We start from the raw sequence: 16,624 nt of genomic DNA, 5'->3' as shown, positions 1-16,624 counted from the left end.
ATATTCACCGAATCCTGTTAACATCTCGCACTTGGGGCTTTCTGCAGGTAAAAATTGTGGCAACTAATCTGAACGCAGCAGAGGAGGCGCTGGAGGCTTATCAGCGTGAGAAGCAGCAGCGGCTGAATGAACTGCTGGTTGTGATCCCACTGAAGCTCCACCAGGTGATGGGGCTGGAGGTTGCCCCTCCCTCTCTGAGCAGAAGAGCCATCACCCTCAGACTTTTCCAGAGAAAGATTCATGGGACACTGGTGGGGAGAAGGGCAGTCCTTGTCTGAGACATCTACTTGCAGAATGACACCCCAGCGTTTCTTACCCCTTCTGAGATTATTATAAAAGCATAATATCAAAACATGTATATTTCCTGGTGGTCATTATGACTTTGAAAGTCAAATCACTTCAAATCTGAAGCAATGAGGAGCCTATGACTTAAAGGAATGGTTTGGAGGTTGAAATCTTCTTGTCTCTTGGACACATGTCACTTTTCACACCTTCTTTAGATAGACGTGGACTAATGGTGTAAGAATTATCTTCCCTTATTCCTTACTTGTTAATGAGGGAGGTTAAGATAAAAGGAAAATACTTTTTTCCCTTTTCTTTGTTCATCTCTCTATATCCCACTTGAATTACAATTTACGTTAAAATGCAGAGATCATATCAGCAAAAGCCCCTTGTAATGTATTTTGTCAGGTAAAGAGAGAAAGCTGTATTTGAGAAGAAAAAACCGAGGAGGATCAGCCTTACATGTATCTTGTTTAACCTGATCCAAACTGGATTAACTGTCTATAGCAGTTTGCCAGATATTCCAGCCCTGAAATGTCTGTTCCATCCGTAGACAGTAGATATCCAGCGTGGTCATTTTGGAAGGATTTGCTGTCCCAGAGGGATGTAATGTGACTTCTTTTTGAAAGCAGCTTCCTGCTTTTACCTTCCTCAGTGGTGAGAGTTAGGAGACCAAAGGTCATGACCTAACAAGGGATAGAAAAAGAAGCACATCCCTTTCTGTGACTTTACATTTAGTTTGGTTTTTGTCTATTCTGATACCAGTTTTGTCATGCTTTTGTAGATAGAGTATGTGCTGTATGGAGAAATACCAAGTGATCTTTCTGGAACTTTGGTCTTTTCCAACCACTCCTTGGGACGACTCCAAGAGCGAATTGTCCAGCTCCATGAGGAAAATTCCAAGCAGCAAAAACTTAACAAAGAATGCCGGGAGAGGCGTAAGCAGCTCATCCGAGAAAAGAGAGAGATGGCCAAAACAATACAGAGTGAGTAGTAAGCCCGTGGCTTACCTAGTAATATTTATTGATTACAGAGGGAACTGTCAAGCGGTCATCTCCAGCTCTGAAAACTGTAGGTCATCACAGATCCAAACCACTGAGCAGAAATAACACCTTCTCCTCTTTCTACTTGCTCTCTCTCCTGATGCTATCAAAAAGTTACTGTCCTGTTTTAAAAAGGATAAGTCTTTTGTCATAGAAACAATTTCTCACAATTTTTAAAGGTTTTATGTTTAATAAAATGTAGAAAAATGTAAAAAAAATGCCCACTACCAAGCTTAAGAAATAAAGCACTGAAGATATAATTGATGGCCTTTCTCTTTCTAGTATTATTCTGCTCTCTCCTTCCCCAGGATCAACCATGAGACAGGTACATACACATATAGATGTATTCACACATACTATATGAAGTGTCTTTGCATGTTTTTGGTTTAATTTGCAACTCACTTTATTAACCCATTTTCTGAGAGTAATCTGTAATGCTACAGATAATTAGCCATTTTAACTGCTACTATAGTATGCCATTGGCCTGTAAGAGTTTTTCTTTGGCCTCCTGTTGATGGATATTTAGGGTACTTGTAATTTTTCATGATTACAATGTTTCAGTGACCCTTCCTGTACCTGTCTCACTGTGCTCGGGAGGAGGTGAGTCCCCAGGAGTGGGGACTGTGGGTGAGACGGGGTGTGTGTGCGTTTTCTGCTCGCCCGGGTGTTGTCAAGTTGTCCTCCAAACTCGTTGCACTGTTTTCTCTTCCTCCTGTTTCCCTCACCGCCCGGGAGGCTGAGAATTGCCTAGGTTCCATAGTCTCATCAACACTTAGTAATGTTAGCCTTTCATATATCTGTCAACCTGGTATATGTTAAAATTGTATTTCACTGTCTTTTTGTTTCCCTAGTTCTTTGAGGTTGAATGTCTTCACATACGCTTATTTGCCATTTATTTGTGTTCTCGTATGAAACTTGCCTGCTATACACCTTGCCCATTTTTTTACTTCTGTTTTTTACTTTTCTTATTGATTGTAGGGAGTTTTTCCCCATATTCTGTCTTTATCTATTACATTATTTTGAATATTTTCTAGTATGTATCTTGCCTTTTTATTTGGTGAATCTTTTTGGGATACAGACATTTAAAATTTTAATGTAATTTATCAACCTGTTTATAGTTTGCGCATTGTGTGTATATATGTATGTCTTAAATCCTTTCCTATTTTGAGGTCATATTTTTCTATTGTTTCCTCTGTTAGTAGTGTTCCTTACTTTTATGTTCTTAGTTCACCTGGAATTGAGGTATATACTATAAGATGTATGGAGTAAAGACATGGAACATATATGTAAGTGATGAAGTATTCCAACTTTAACAACAATAAAATTATGAGTGGTGTAATAGCATCTACCTTAATGCCCCAGAACTGTACACTTTTTTTTTTTTTTTTGGCCACGTCATGTGGCATGTGGAATCTTAGTTCCCCGACCAGGGTTTGAACCGTGCATTGGGAGCATGGAATCATAGCTACTAGACAGCAAGGGAAGCCCCAGAAGTGTACACTTTTAAAAGATTAAAATGGTACATTTTGTTATGTGAATTTTGCTACAATTAAATATTTTTTTTTAAAGAAAATTTGGAAAGGAAAAAGGGAGGAATATAGTTGTCAGTCAGTCCAAGTTGCTTGAATTTGTAGGGATCAGTCTTCAGTGAGGTGGTGGTTCTGCTCTCATGGGTGGCTGGATTATAAAATTTTAAAATACGTGTTAGGACTGTATATTTGAATAACACTTATTTGAGACACAGAGTTTTCTCGGGTGTAAAAGTCGCCGCCCCAGTGCTTCTCTGTACTTCACATTCCTTTGGCTTCTGTAGCCTGTGAATGTTGTTTATGTTTGGAAATACTATTTGTCAAACCAAGGGAACAAACTAGCATGAAAATGAGAGAAACTTGTTTCCATTTGAGTAACCTCTCAGTTTGGGAAAATGTATGAAGATGAAATGAAGTATTCATATTTTGGGAATGTTAGTTGAAATTAAAAAAAAAAAAAAGGTTCTGTGTAGTACAAGGTTTATTCAGTGGTTTTCAGTTCTTCTCCCGTCCCTGGTTTGCTTTCTGAAAGCAAGTTGTGGGTCTGGTCAAAGACTGATCTTCTAATTCTGAAGGTGAAACTAGGAGTGGGTTCCTTTCCTATAACTCAGAGAACAAAGGCTTAACAGTGATGAGAAACACCACAGTTGCTCACTGGTGCCTTCCTCCATCGCAGACCCAGTGGGGAAGAGGAGGAGAGTTTAGAACATGACGTGGGAAGGTAAGTTCTCTCCTTTTCAAGAAGAGCGCAGCTTGCAGCCATGTGGAGGGAGATGGGGAGTAGGGGGTGTTCCGGAAGGCTTTCTGTCCCCAGGGAATACTAGCTGTGGGAAGGGCAAAGACCAGAGTCCATGTCCTAGTACACGAGGCTGCCTTGGGAGAGGGCATCCTGATATATGGGCTAGCTAGGGGGAGTCAAGGTTCTTACTGAGGGGGCCAAGCAGGCAGCCACAGGCTAGACACACTAGAGCAAATAATCCAATCATTATTTCATTTGCATCACTAATTATCATGGCCACCACATGATGCAAGTACATGGGGGTGCCACTCACATAGAATAGAAACGAATAACCCTTCCTGGATTGTGCAAAATTATGCCATTTATGCCAAAAGTCATGCCAATTGTGCCATTATCGTTCACTCAGGGTAACGATTATACCTGAATACACATTCTTGCCCAGTAACTGAGCTGCATCATCTTGTTACATGTAAGGGCCTTCAGAATTCACTTAGGGGATTCTGGTCACAGAAAATTTTGTTACAAGGTTATACTTTCTTCAGTTCAGTTCAGTCGCTCAGTCATGTCCAACTCTTTGCGACCCCATGAATTGCAGCATGCCAGGCCTCCCTATCCATCACCAACTCCCAGAGTTCACCCAAACTTACATCCATCAAGTCAGTGATGCCATCTCATCCTCTGTCATCCCCTTCTCCTCCTGCCCCTAATCCCTCCCAGCATCAGAGTCTTTTCCAATGAGTCAACTCTTCGCATGAGGTGACCAAAGTACTGATTAAAATCCCACAAATGGAATTTTCTCCAGGTTTTCCAGCGTTCCCATGTTGAGGAAAGACAATAAAACAAAAGTAAAACTTTGCATGTTAGATGGAGAGAACTGTGAAGAAGAAAAAACTAAAAGGAATGGGAAAGAGTGCTGAGGCCTGTAGGAGGCTGAGTAGGAGGCCGAGGAGTTCTCTGTAAATGTGATATACTTGCTAAGATGTGGTTCTCCCTAATGCTTAGAGGACAAGTCACACTTGGTTACACCTTCAGAAATGAGTGTACTGGAAATGAGTCTATCACAGTCTCACAGCTTGTTTTCAGAAAATGGGCTGTGTGGGATGAGCCACGTGGCTATATTGGGAAGAGAATTCCAGGCAGCATAATTCCAGAGGATTCCTTATGAGAATACCCAAGTGAGCTTGGAATGTTTGAGAAGTAAGACGGTGTCTGGAGTAAATGAGAGAGGTGTGAGAGCTAACAGGGGCAGGGCAGGTGGGACCCTGTGAGCCACTGCCAGGATTTTAGTGTTATAACTTGGAGGTGGAAACTGCTGTTCAGTACCTATTTTAGTCTTAGCACAAGATGTTACAGAGATCAGTAGTAAAAAATTAAAACCCAAAGGCTTTATAACCTGCTGGGGCCCATGAACAGTCTGAGCAGGGGCAGACCAGAGCGTGTAAGTCGCCTGGGAAAGGTGAGCCTGTTTCACACGGGAGTTTGAAGTTGATGACAAGCCAGCACAACAATGTGCATTCTAAGTGAGGAAAGCGGTAGGTGCAGTGTCGCAGAGGAAACCCAACTGGTGACGTAAAGCCTTTTACCATCATCTTGCAAACGCTGTTCCTTAGGATGGTACTGTTCATTTAATAACAGTGGGAGCTTCTGAACAGCCTGACAGTGGTTGTCTTCTTTTAGAAATGGAAGAAACAGTCAGTCAACTAATGATTAGCAAGTTTGGCCGCGTGATCAATCTAGAAGCCCTTCAGACACTTTCTGTGAATACAACGCTTGAAGAACTAAAGATAAAAAAGCTTCGAAAGGAGCTATCGAACGTAAAGGAAATGAAAATGTGGGAGGTAAGGATGAGAGGGCAGGTGACCCTCTGGGCAGGGGCAAGAGCTCCTGGTGAGCTGTCAGGGGGTCCCTGCAGAGCATCTCTTCATCTGTACAGCTGGAGCATCTCACAGGCCCCTGTGAGCCCCACCGAGTTCCCCCATGGTCTGTCTCAGCTTCCTTATCATTCACTTAACTGGAGGTACTGGTCTATCTTGGGATGAAAGCACCAGCACTGGAGTCTGGGGTCCAGGATTCTTGTAAATAGGAGGGCAGCATGGCATGAAGGGCGAGAGATTCCACTCTGAGGTCCGCATTAATGTGTAAAGGCTCTAAGTGTTAGACGTGAACTGCTGCACTCTGTGCCTGGTGAGTCCCTTCAGTTGTGTCCGTCTGTTTGTGACCCCATGCACTGTAGCCCACCAGGCTTCTCTGCCCATGGGATTCTCCAGGCAAGCATACTGGAGTGGGTTGCCAAGCCCTCCTACAGGGGATCTTCCCAACCCAGGGATCAAACTGTCTCTTATGTCTCCTGCATTGGCGGGTGGGTTCTTTACCACTAGTGTGCGTGTGTGTGTTAGTCGCTCAGTCGTGTCCAACTCTTTGAGATCCTATGGAGGTCCTCTGTAGCCCCCCAGGGTCCTCTGTCCATGGCATTCTCTAGGCAAGGATACTGGAATGGGTTGCCATTTCCTTCTTACCACTAGTAGCACCTGGTAATGCTCTGAGGATCCTCCTTATATAATTCTATGTAGCTTTTGCATGTCGTTTCCATTCTGAAAATTAGAAAAACATCTCTAAGTAATAGATTTTATAACAAGGTATATACTGTTTAGCTGGTAGGGTCTTTTTTAAAAAAATTTTTATTTTTACTTTTATTTTACTTTACAATACTGTATTGGTTTTGCCATACATTGACATGAATCCACCACGGGTATTGGTAGGGTCTTAAATGTTAAATGCCTACACTGTTCCTGGAGCCATGAGATGAGGCAGTATTCCTGATTCAAAGAGAGGGGCTTTTACAAAGACTTTATAAGCTCACCAATCACACGGCTTCTGTAGTTTTCTGACTTAACAGCAGATAGAGAAGGAGGAGAGGTTCCCAGTGGTATCTTCTTTCCTTATCTAAGATTTGTCACTGTACTGTGGAGAAACAAATTACTCCAGTGCTGGTGTCAGTGGGACTGGATGCTATCAGGGTAGTGCTGGAGATAATATGTGCGATCTAAAATAATTTGTTGGAGCAATAGGGTAACAAAGGAAAGCCACTGGCAGATGTATGGCCATTGAAGCTGGTCACCTTGAGGATTCTGGGCCAACACTGGGGGGAAAAGTGACATAGGAAAGTTTCTGGTTAAACAATCATTCTCCCTTTTAATTAATGAACACCAGCACTCAGTCAGCATACTAATATCCTTCCTCAGAAGTGGAGTGATACGTATCTTCATCTCATTTTTGCCTACATTCATTCTTTTTTTTCCCTCATCAAACCACACCTGATACACCTGCTTCTGATTATATTATTGGCTTACTATATTTCCCTATGTGCATAGGGCTTCCCTGGTGGCTCAGATGGTAAAGAATCTGCCTGCAATGTGGGAGGACCTGGGTTCAATTCCTGGGTTGGGAAAATTCCCCTGGAGAAGGGAATGGCTACCCACTCCAGTATTCTTGCCTGGAGAAATCCCACGGACAGAGGAGCCTGGTGGGCTACAGTCCATGGGGCCGCGAGTTGGACACGACTGAGCAGCTAAGCAGCAGCAATCACTATATGTGACAGGCGTGAGTACAATAAGCATGGTCTTTGCCCTTGTAGAATTTAGAGTCTAGTTTGTCAGGAAAAACTTCTGGGCTTCCCTGGTGGCTCAGACAGTAAAGAATCTGCCTGCAGTGCAGTAGACCCAGGTTTGATCCCCTGGAGAAGGGAATGGCAGCACACTCCAGTATTCTTGTCTGGAGGTTTCCATGGACAGAAGAGCCTGGTGGGCTACAGTTCATTGTGTTGCAAAGACGCGGACACACTGAGTTACTAAGACTTTCACTTTCATGTGCATATCACTCCATTTGCTTGATGGTTTTGATCAAATCTGGACATTTTTTTTTTTTTTTCTCTCTCATTCACTGAATCCGTTTTACATCTTCCTGCCCTGGTAGGAAAAGATTGCTCAGGTTCGATGGGAATTGATGATGAAGACGAAAGAACACACCAAAAAACTTCATCAGATGAATGATTTGTGTATTGAAAAGCAGCGGCTTGATTCAAGACTGAATACTCTACAGAACCAGCAGGTATGTTCCTTTTCTTTAGACCCTTGATCAGAATTAGGGGTGTTCTGTAAAGGGAGCTACTCATAAGAACACTAAGTGCTGGGCTTTTAAACGAACCTTGATCTTGAATGGGTTTTGGCCCACCTGGGTCTCTGAGGACACTGAGTTGATGCCGTTTACATTATTGACTATACCGAAGCCTTTGACTCTGTGGATCACAATAAACTGTGGAAAATTCTGAAAGAGATGGGAATACCAGACCACCTGACTTGCCTCTTGAGAAACCTGTATGCAGGTCAGGAAGCAACAGTTAGAACTGGACATGGAACAACAGACTGGTTCCAAATAGGAAAAAGAGTATGTCAGGGCTGTATATTGTCACCCCGCTTATTTAACTTATATGCAGAGTACATCATGAGAAATGCTGGGCTGGAAGAAGCACAAGCTGGAATGAAGATTGCCAGGAGAAATATCAATAACCTCAGATATGCAGGTGACACCACCCTTATGGCAGAAAGTGAAGAGGAACTAAAAAGCCTCTTGATGAAAGTGAAAGAGGAGAGTGAAAAAGTTGGCTTAAAGCTTAACATTCAGAAAGCGAATATCATGGCATCCGGTCCCATCACTTCATGGGAAATAGATGGGGAAACAGTGGAAACAGTGTCAGACTTGATTTTTTTGGGCTCCAAAATCACTGCAGATGGTGACTGCAGCCATGAAATTAAAAGACGCTTACTCCTTGGAAGGAAAGTTATGACCAACGTAGATAGCATATTCAAAAGCAGAGACATTACACTGCCAACAAAGGTCCGTCTAGTCAAGGCTATGGTTTTTCCAGTAGTCATGCATGGATGTGAGAGTTGGACTGTGAAGAAAGCTGAGCGCCGAAGAATTGATGCTTTTAACTGTGGTATTGGAGAAGACTCTTGAGAGTGCCTTGGACTGCAAGGAGATCCAACCAGTTCATTCTGAAGGAGATCAGTCCAGGGTGTTCTTTGGAAGGAATGATGCTAAAGCTGAAACTCCAATACTTTGGCCACCTCATGTGAAGAGGTGACTCATTGGCAAAGACTCTGATGCTGGGAGGGATTGGGGGCAGGAGGAGAAGGGGATGACAGAGGATGAGATGACTGGATGGCATCACTGACTCGATGGACGTGAGTCTGAGTGAACTCTGGGAGTTGGTGATGGACAGGGAGGCCTGGTGTGCTGCAATTCATGGTGTTGCAAAGAGTCGGACATGACTGAGTGACTGAACTGAACTGAACATTACAATGAGCCTGAAGGACCAGCTTCACCGTATGCCTATTGGGTGCTATGAATTCAAACAGAAAGTACGGATTAAGGGATTTGCCTTGACCCTAGAGAGGTAAGGTTATTTAAGTGTAAATAACGATGTCAACTGGAGAAGGCAATGGCATCCCACTCCAGTACTCTTGCCTGGAAAATCCCATGGATGGAGGAGCCTGGTAGGCTGCAGTCCATGGGGTCACTAAGAATCGGACACGACTGAGCGACTTCACTTTCACTTTTCACTTTCATGCATTGGAGAAGGAAATGGCAACCCACTCCAGTGTTCTTGCCTGGAGAATCCCGGGGACAGGGTAGCCTGGTGGGCTTCCATCTATGGGGTCGCACAGAGTTGGACACGACTGAAGCGACTTCGCAGCAGCAGCAGCAACGATGTCAACATGCTCCCTGAATCTGCTGTCAAACATCCATTTTCAATATCGGGTATTTCCTTTGACCTAAAGTCTGAACTGAACTGAAAGTCTAAACCACGTTACTTTTTAAAAACACTTGTTACTCTTTATGGCTTTCAACTTGCTCTGATAGGTTTTTTGAGGCTAACATAGTAATACTTACTTAATACATAGTATGTGGTGGGTAATACTTAATAGTAAAGTTTCTATTTAAGCCTTGCCTTCTAGGAACCAAACACAGGTATGATATATTCTAAACTATATGCTGTAATACTGTTTTCTCTTGGTTTATACTTTTTAAGCTCCCAGGAAATGGTCTAAAACAGGGGTTTTCGAAGTGTTTCCGTGAAGAATGGCATGTGCATCCCCTGGGGAGCTTGTTAGGAATGCAGATTCTGGTTCCCCAGTCAGACATACAAAATCAGAAGTTCTTGGGAGTGGGCCCAGAATCTAGAACAAGCCTTCCAGGGGACTCTGCTGCATGCTAGAATTGAAGAATCACTGGTCTGAGCAAAAGTCCAAAAGAAAGAATGAATAAAAGGCTCTGGGAGGTTTACAACTAGAATTAGAGACGACGACTAGAATCTGAATGTCAAAGACCCTTTATCCACTAGACAGTTTTTGAGCTGAGAGTCAAGGCAGTGTCCAGGAAGGATGATGGCTACACAGAACCTTCAGAGTTGGCCATGAATACACATCTGTTGACTTGATGTGCTTTGAACGTCCAGATACCTTGGCAAGGAAAGAGTTTGGACCCAGGAAATCCAGGAAGGAAAATTATTACCTGGGTCTGTTTACATAGTATCTCTTCATAGCTTTACAGGTATGGTCTCATTCCATTGGTGCGGTCATTGAATCTTCAAAATATCGACTTTCAAAGCTCAGAATGGTCAAGTAACCTACTAATTAATATGTGGAGAAGTTTGTTTTTTAACTGAGGTCTGTCTGCTTCCTAAGCTGACTCCACTACTATTATTCTTACAACACTCTAGGTACGAAGTGGGGTGTAGATGGCAAGGCCAAAGACATTTCAAAGTAAGAGTAGCCAAAATTTGTTTGGATATGGTAAGGAAAATGAGGGAAAAGCTATGGTGACTTCAGAGTGACCATCTAGACTGACTAGGCATGGTGGGGAGAGGGGCACACATTTACCTGTAACAAATGAGAGTAGCTCAGACAAATAGGGGCGCTTCTCCTCACTTAAGTCTGCAGGAGATGAATTGGGGGTTTTGGTTTATTGGGCCATGATGTCATGGCCAGTATCTGTGATTCTCTTGGTGACTGGTAGAAATTCCCTTCAGAGTCACAGCGGCTGCCTCGGCTCTGTCATGGATGCCCAAATGCCAGCCTCTTGTCCCTTTCATTGAGAAAGCAAGCGAATGTTTTCTGCTCCATCTACTGAGCCACTCCCATCTGGAAGAGGAACTGGGTAAGGTTAGTATTTAGCTTTCATAGCCTCTGCAGTGAAGGCAGGCAAGGGGGAAGATACTAGGTGTTATGTCCCTTCCTTTAATGTGCATTCAGATTTAGTGAGAATCTACTAATGATATGAGCTATATAGGAAAAGGAGGTATCTTACCTTGGAATTCCAGCAATGAGCCCTGTAGGGTATGAGTGACTGATAGCCAGTTAATCAGTTACCCTCTAAAGGGGATTTTTGCGTGTAAGAGTTGCTTATTAGCACAAAGGGACACATTTCCAATGGTGGGATTTCAGTGGAAGAACTGAAGGCTTCTTAAAGAGCGGTGGCTATTTTAGATTGACTGCAAGGCAGGCATGCCTAATAGAGCAATGAAGACAGAGAAGTTTCCATATTCCAAACAATGCTTAAAGCAGGGAGGTGTTCTCTCTCTACAGGGCAACGCCTTCCAGGGCCCTCGGAAAGCAGATATTGAGGCAAGAGAAAGGGTCACTGAACTGATACAAGTCCAAGCCGAAAGGATTCAGGCCTTAAAGGAAGAGATTGCTCTTTTGCGTAAGAAAGGTGGTCTCCTCCTGCCCCCGATTCATCACCCACAAGAGAATGAATGAAGTTCCAGGGCCTTTAAGTTTGCTTTCTCCTCAAATCCATCCATGATTCGACACACAATTCTACAGTTCTGTTGTCTGCAATAACCCTACTGTTTTAAAGTGAATGTATCTGAAAGTCTAAAACCAGATCCAGTCATGTAGTTTTAATGATTTACCCCCAGTTGGTTATCTCAGAACTGACTGTAATGCTCAATAGCTACTTATATTGAACTGAACCATTTTAGATGCGCCTGGAACCAATTGGATCAAATATAAAGTTTCAGGAGGCGGTATCTCAAACCATCAGAAAGAATCAGTAATATATTCTGTTTTGTAAAATTTGTTTTTTGGTTATCTGAATGTTTAGCCATTGGCAAGAAAATCTATCATTCAGCAAACCATGAGAAAACCTTTTCTTGATGGTTAAATCCTTGGAAAATAAACTTTGTTATCAGGTATTTTCTGAGAGGACACGAGAAAAAAACCATTTTGCTAACAAACAGTATCTGGGAAAAAGAAATGCAACTTAGAATTCTGACATTGTTAACTTTGTAAGTCAGTTATTTGAGGGCTCGGGATTCAGGAAATGGATACAAAGAACAGAGCAGTTGGCCTTCGGCTGGCATAAAGCAAGAAACAATCAGCTTCCTGAATCACCCAGAGTTTTAGCAAACTCCTCAGCTCTGGGTAGAGCAGAGAAGTGTGTTTTGCAAAATGGTTAAGAAGGAGGCTCTTCTCTGAAGGTGTCTGCAACTCTACCAGCATTTCCTACAGTTTCTCACATCCTGTGCCTTTTTCCTTCTGGTTCTACTTGAGTCATTTGCTGGCTTTGATACAGATAAGGAAATAATGAAATAGATTCCATCACTGAGAGATCATCTCTAATAATAACTTCTGATTGTACGTAACGTTTTGGGAGTATCCGTTTGGTTTGGGGGTAAGTGGTCACTGGAATTCATCTAAGAATGATTTTACCAACAGTTGGACTCCTGTTAGTAATAGGTCTAGTAACAGGTCCACTTTAATGACAGCCTCTCGGAGGCTGTCCCAGAATATGAATTGGTCATTGAAAAGGAAAGGTAAAGAAGACAATATTGCACCAATGCAGAAAGTGACTCAGCAAAGTCAAGTCTTCCTAACCTGTGGCTAGCCTGCTGCCAAAATTATCATCAGGACTTGGGTTCCTTGTTGGAATGTATATGTTAGAGGTGGCCTGCTGTGTCTGACATCCTTTCATAGCTTACCATTTGTGCCTGTCAGCACAGAGCTCTGACACAGTTGCCTCTCCACTGGACAGCACCCTTTACCACCTTCTCTGTTCTTCGTCCTAAACTATGTGTGCCCTTCAAGCATTTAAGAAAAATATGTTAGTCTTAGCTCTGAGTGTTTTAATTTTTATGTAGGAATAAATAAGAAGGCTCAGGAATCCGGGAGCCACTTAGCTGGGCCTTTCCAACCTGTGTCTCCCATGAGGTTGCAGTCCAACTGTGCACTGGGGCTGTGTCCATCTGAAGCTTGGCTGGAAATGGAAGGGATAACACCAGACCTACTCACTCAACTGGCTGGCCAGCCACCACCCTGAGCAGCTGCCTGGATACAGTGAGTGGTCTTGGAGGGGACACTGTCCCTTGCTGTGGTGAGAACCAGGGTAAGGTCCACTATTTTCCTGGGCCTCACTGTCAAATAAATGAGAGATTAAGCTCTGAGGCTTCCTCTCATTCTGAAATCCTAATTCAGAATGAATGAATTCAGTCTATAGAAGAGCCATGTCAAGGATTCATGTGTATATCAACTTAGGAGTAAAACCAGTCAAGATTATTACGTTTTGTCCAATTGAACCAGACAAAAATCACTGAAGTTTACAAATATTAAGCTTTCATACAGTATGTTTGGAATTTGACAATACAGTTAATTCATTCTTACTTTGAATTAGACAAGGAATAGAGGTAGCTTTAGTTTAATTTCATTGATCCCAGGCTTAGTCTTGCATCTGTAACTAAGTATGAGCATCTGAATCTTTGGGAGGTTTAATATCAAACAGGAGAGCCCTGACTAGGGATAGATGGAAAGCTGTCCTTGTTTCCTGAGCAAACTGTTCTCTGCCTCTTGCTGTGCCCTTAGAGAAGGCAGCCACCTTTGAGAGAGGCCAAAATCAGTCTAAGTTGAATTATTTGTGGGTCAGTTGTTATCATTAAATATCAACATTGAAAGAAAAAGAAACTGTAGAGTCCTCTGTCAGAACTTCATAGGAAAATGAGTTACTCGTGTTGCCAAGGCAACCTATTCTGTTGCACAGCTTAGGTCTCCTAGCCAAGAGCTGAACTCTGCACCCTCACTAGCTGCCACACACCTAAGTCTTACTCTTCCTTTTGCTTGTTGACTGAATCAGACTTTTAAAAGACACTACGGTAATTAACCTGAATCTAAAGAAATGCAAAATGCAATGAAACAGAAATATAAGTTGTTTTTTCTAGGTTAAAATTTAAAGGCCTGGTACCCTAACCTTTTCCTGCAGTTGGCTAAATATGTACATTTATCTTGTTTAACCTGCCTTAGAAGTGCCTTTTCTTTCCCAGGACATTTTTGAGGAGCTAAAAGCATTCAGTGTTGTTATTTAAAACTACTTTCTGCACAGCACTGGAGCATACCACTTCCATCCATAGCATTCACCAGAACTTACATTGACAACCACTGGGGTCAGTAAGCATAAAAAACAAAAAAACAAAAAAAACGAAGATTTAAAAAAGCCAGTGGGCTAGATGAGTTACAGCCCAGATCTGAGAGGTGAGACTTGTCCCCCTCCCTCCTCTAAGCCCTCCATGCCAGATTTTATCGGAAGTCACAATTCTGCCTGAAATCTGAATCTTCCCTGCTTCTTCAGTCTTGTCTGAAGTCTTCTCTCCCCTGCTCTGTGTCTCCTTTCCTATAATTTCCATATTCCTTACAGTCCTTCATTTCATTTCTTAAAATATTTTAAATATACTGCTTTTCTAAAAACCATGTTCCAATTTAGCTGCTGGATGGAGAAAGGCTGCAAGAACTTCTCGCCAGCAGAGGGTGCACTTGTCCAGAACCATCAAAGTCACTCCTGGGGCTTTCCTAGGACTTTGTTTATCCAATTCGTGACTAGAGTGTGAAGCTAGGGTCTGCCATTGATGACTCTTAACAGGATTAAGTGTCTCAAGTGGCAGTTCATCTGTAACTCAATTCTTCTGAAATCTAGAAGATACATTTCCCTCCTGAACACAGTTAAAAGTGTGTTAGGGCTCTCAGCAAAAAGCTTTGGTCTCCATTTTACCACTTGTACATAAAAAGGTTGATCCTGCGGCTGGAGGGCAGTGAGTAAACGTTTATTTTAAACAACTAGTGAGTCAAGTCCTCTGGCTACATTGCTGTGTCTTTGGGAAAAAGGGAAGTGAATTTTACCAGGCACCGTATATTCAGGTGTAGCACAGCACTTCACTAAATGGTATTTTAGAGAAAATACTTAGTCAGCACACACCTGCATAGAAAAGACGAATCTCATTCCTTCGAGCTGCCCAGAGCTTTACCTTAAGTCCAGAGAACGGTGACTCTGCTTCTCCTCGCCCAGTGTACCCCGTCTCCCTCTTGGACAGTTACTATGCATCTGCTTTGATGAAAACACAACTGACATTCAACATTTAAAAGGACAAAATCCGAAACCTTTGCCGCCTTTTCCAGATCTCTCCCTGACGGATCTGAAAACGTTGCAAGTGGATGTTTCTTCAAATGCTCAGACTGAATCCTAACATCTGAAGAGAATGCTGACTCATACATGACTAAGCTGAAGGTTATAGGGAAGACTAAACATTTATTTAGACGTTACAGTGTTTATTTTTACAGAGATATGTTGTCACAGATTATTGCTTCTGGAAGGCTTGCTAATGCTCACAGTACTATACACATCTCAGTCTATCTCACGGGCATCTCGGGAAATCGTTGCCAGCAGCACCAGATCCAGCTGCCGGCACGGGTGGCTCCAGCTCTGAGGCCGTGGCACTGGCCTTGTTTCTCTCACGGTCACTGCGGATGGTGTGCCTAGGAGTCCTCCTTCCGCAGGCTTTTCTATGGGTCTGCTGCACCCCTCCGCGGGCAGTGGCACAGGATCCAAGGGACATGTTTGCCACCTCAGACTGTGTTGCTCTTCGCTTGTTGATGCCTGTTATGTTGTGGCTTATTTTCCATCTCAGACCTCAGTGGGGAGGACTTGGTGTGTCTCTCCAGAATTATAAAAACATATACATTTATTTACAAGTGCATAAATATATAAATATGGCTATTATAGAAAAATAAATACCAATTTCCTCTCTTTAAAAAAAAATAATATATAGTCTTTGTGGGATATCAGCTTCTGCCTAAATTGTAGGAGGTGGTGTTTCAAAAGACATGTGCACTGGTGGGCTAGGGGAGAGCCGCACCCCGAGTTCCTGCCCCGCATAGGACCCAGAGGGGTGCTGGGGACACCAGTCTCCTCTCCCCACAGGGCAGGAGTCGGGACTGTCCACCTCTTCAACCGGCACGAGGCCCAGGCAGCACGGGGGTCCTGAGGGGAGAGAGAAGTGGGGAACGTTAGGGTCCAGACTGCCAGGAACAGCGCTCAGTCACTGGAACAGAAGTTGGCTACATGGCCTTAAGGAGCCACAGAGACCCACAGCTATCGATACACAAGAACAGCTGCACTCCCTCTAAGGACAGTCACAGACCTGGCATGGTCCATTTCTTACCCACGTCCCACCTGCACTTTTCAGTGGTGGAAGTGGAGACCCTCCTGCCTTTACCCTGTAACTGAGGGTGGAAATGAGGGGGGCTGAGCCCAGGAACTGTGCAAGAGAGTCCTACTCTCTCCAGGTGTGGGCTGCCAGTCCAGCCTCCCCATGCTTTCTGGCCGTTGAGTGTCCCACTCACAACTGTGCCTGTACTGGAATTTCATCTCCCAGAGCCAGGGTCCAGGATCTGCATCCTGACCTAGCATCCACTCCATGAAGGCTAAGAAACATCAGCTCATTCTCTGAACCAGCCTGTGCCCAACCAGCTATCAAAAAGATGGGCACAAAGAAAGCCAGTGGCTGGGCTGGGGGGCACTGTGCACTAAGTCCCCTGGAGGGAAAGTCTGGTGGAAGCACAGAGTTCTATGATGTGAGAACTTAGCTTCTTAATGATGGGTGCAACCTCATTCCTTAATAAAGACGTAGGACCCAGCAAAGCAAGGTG

At 43.4% G+C, this 16,624-nt stretch overlaps 2 protein-coding genes across 6 annotated transcripts in view; one reads left to right on the top strand and one right to left on the bottom strand.

The window, feature by feature from the left end:
* Window positions 1-15,105, top strand: part of CFAP44 (cilia and flagella associated protein 44) — a 126,205-nt gene extending 111,100 nt beyond the window's left edge. The window contains exons 31-35 of the mRNA XM_005674928.3: window positions 48-164; window positions 1,067-1,268; window positions 5,271-5,431; window positions 7,566-7,700; window positions 11,240-15,105. Coding sequence (XP_005674985.2) covers window positions 48-164; window positions 1,067-1,268; window positions 5,271-5,431; window positions 7,566-7,700; window positions 11,240-11,413 — 789 coding nt within the window. The 3' untranslated portion in view covers window positions 11,414-15,105. The remainder of the gene's footprint in view (window positions 1-47; window positions 165-1,066; window positions 1,269-5,270; window positions 5,432-7,565; window positions 7,701-11,239) is intronic.
* BOC (BOC cell adhesion associated, oncogene regulated) overlaps window positions 15,205-16,624 on the bottom strand; it is a 74,356-nt gene continuing 72,936 nt past the window's right edge. For 4 of the 5 annotated variants that reach the window (XM_018066620.1, XM_018066680.1, XM_018066629.1 and 1 more), the window contains one exon: window positions 15,208-15,956. In XM_018066620.1, coding sequence (XP_017922109.1) covers window positions 15,769-15,956 — 188 coding nt within the window. In that variant the 3' untranslated portion in view covers window positions 15,208-15,768. Of the gene's footprint in view, window positions 15,957-16,624 lie in introns of all 5 variants that reach the window. The other variant, XM_018066732.1, reaches the window with a different exon arrangement.

The sequence above is a fragment of the Capra hircus genome, chromosome 1 (assembly GCF_001704415.2).
Source record: "Capra hircus breed San Clemente chromosome 1, ASM170441v1, whole genome shotgun sequence".
In the NCBI taxonomy this organism is placed as follows: Eukaryota; Metazoa; Chordata; class Mammalia; order Artiodactyla; family Bovidae; genus Capra; species Capra hircus.
This window is presented reverse-complemented; position numbering and strand designations above follow the sequence as displayed.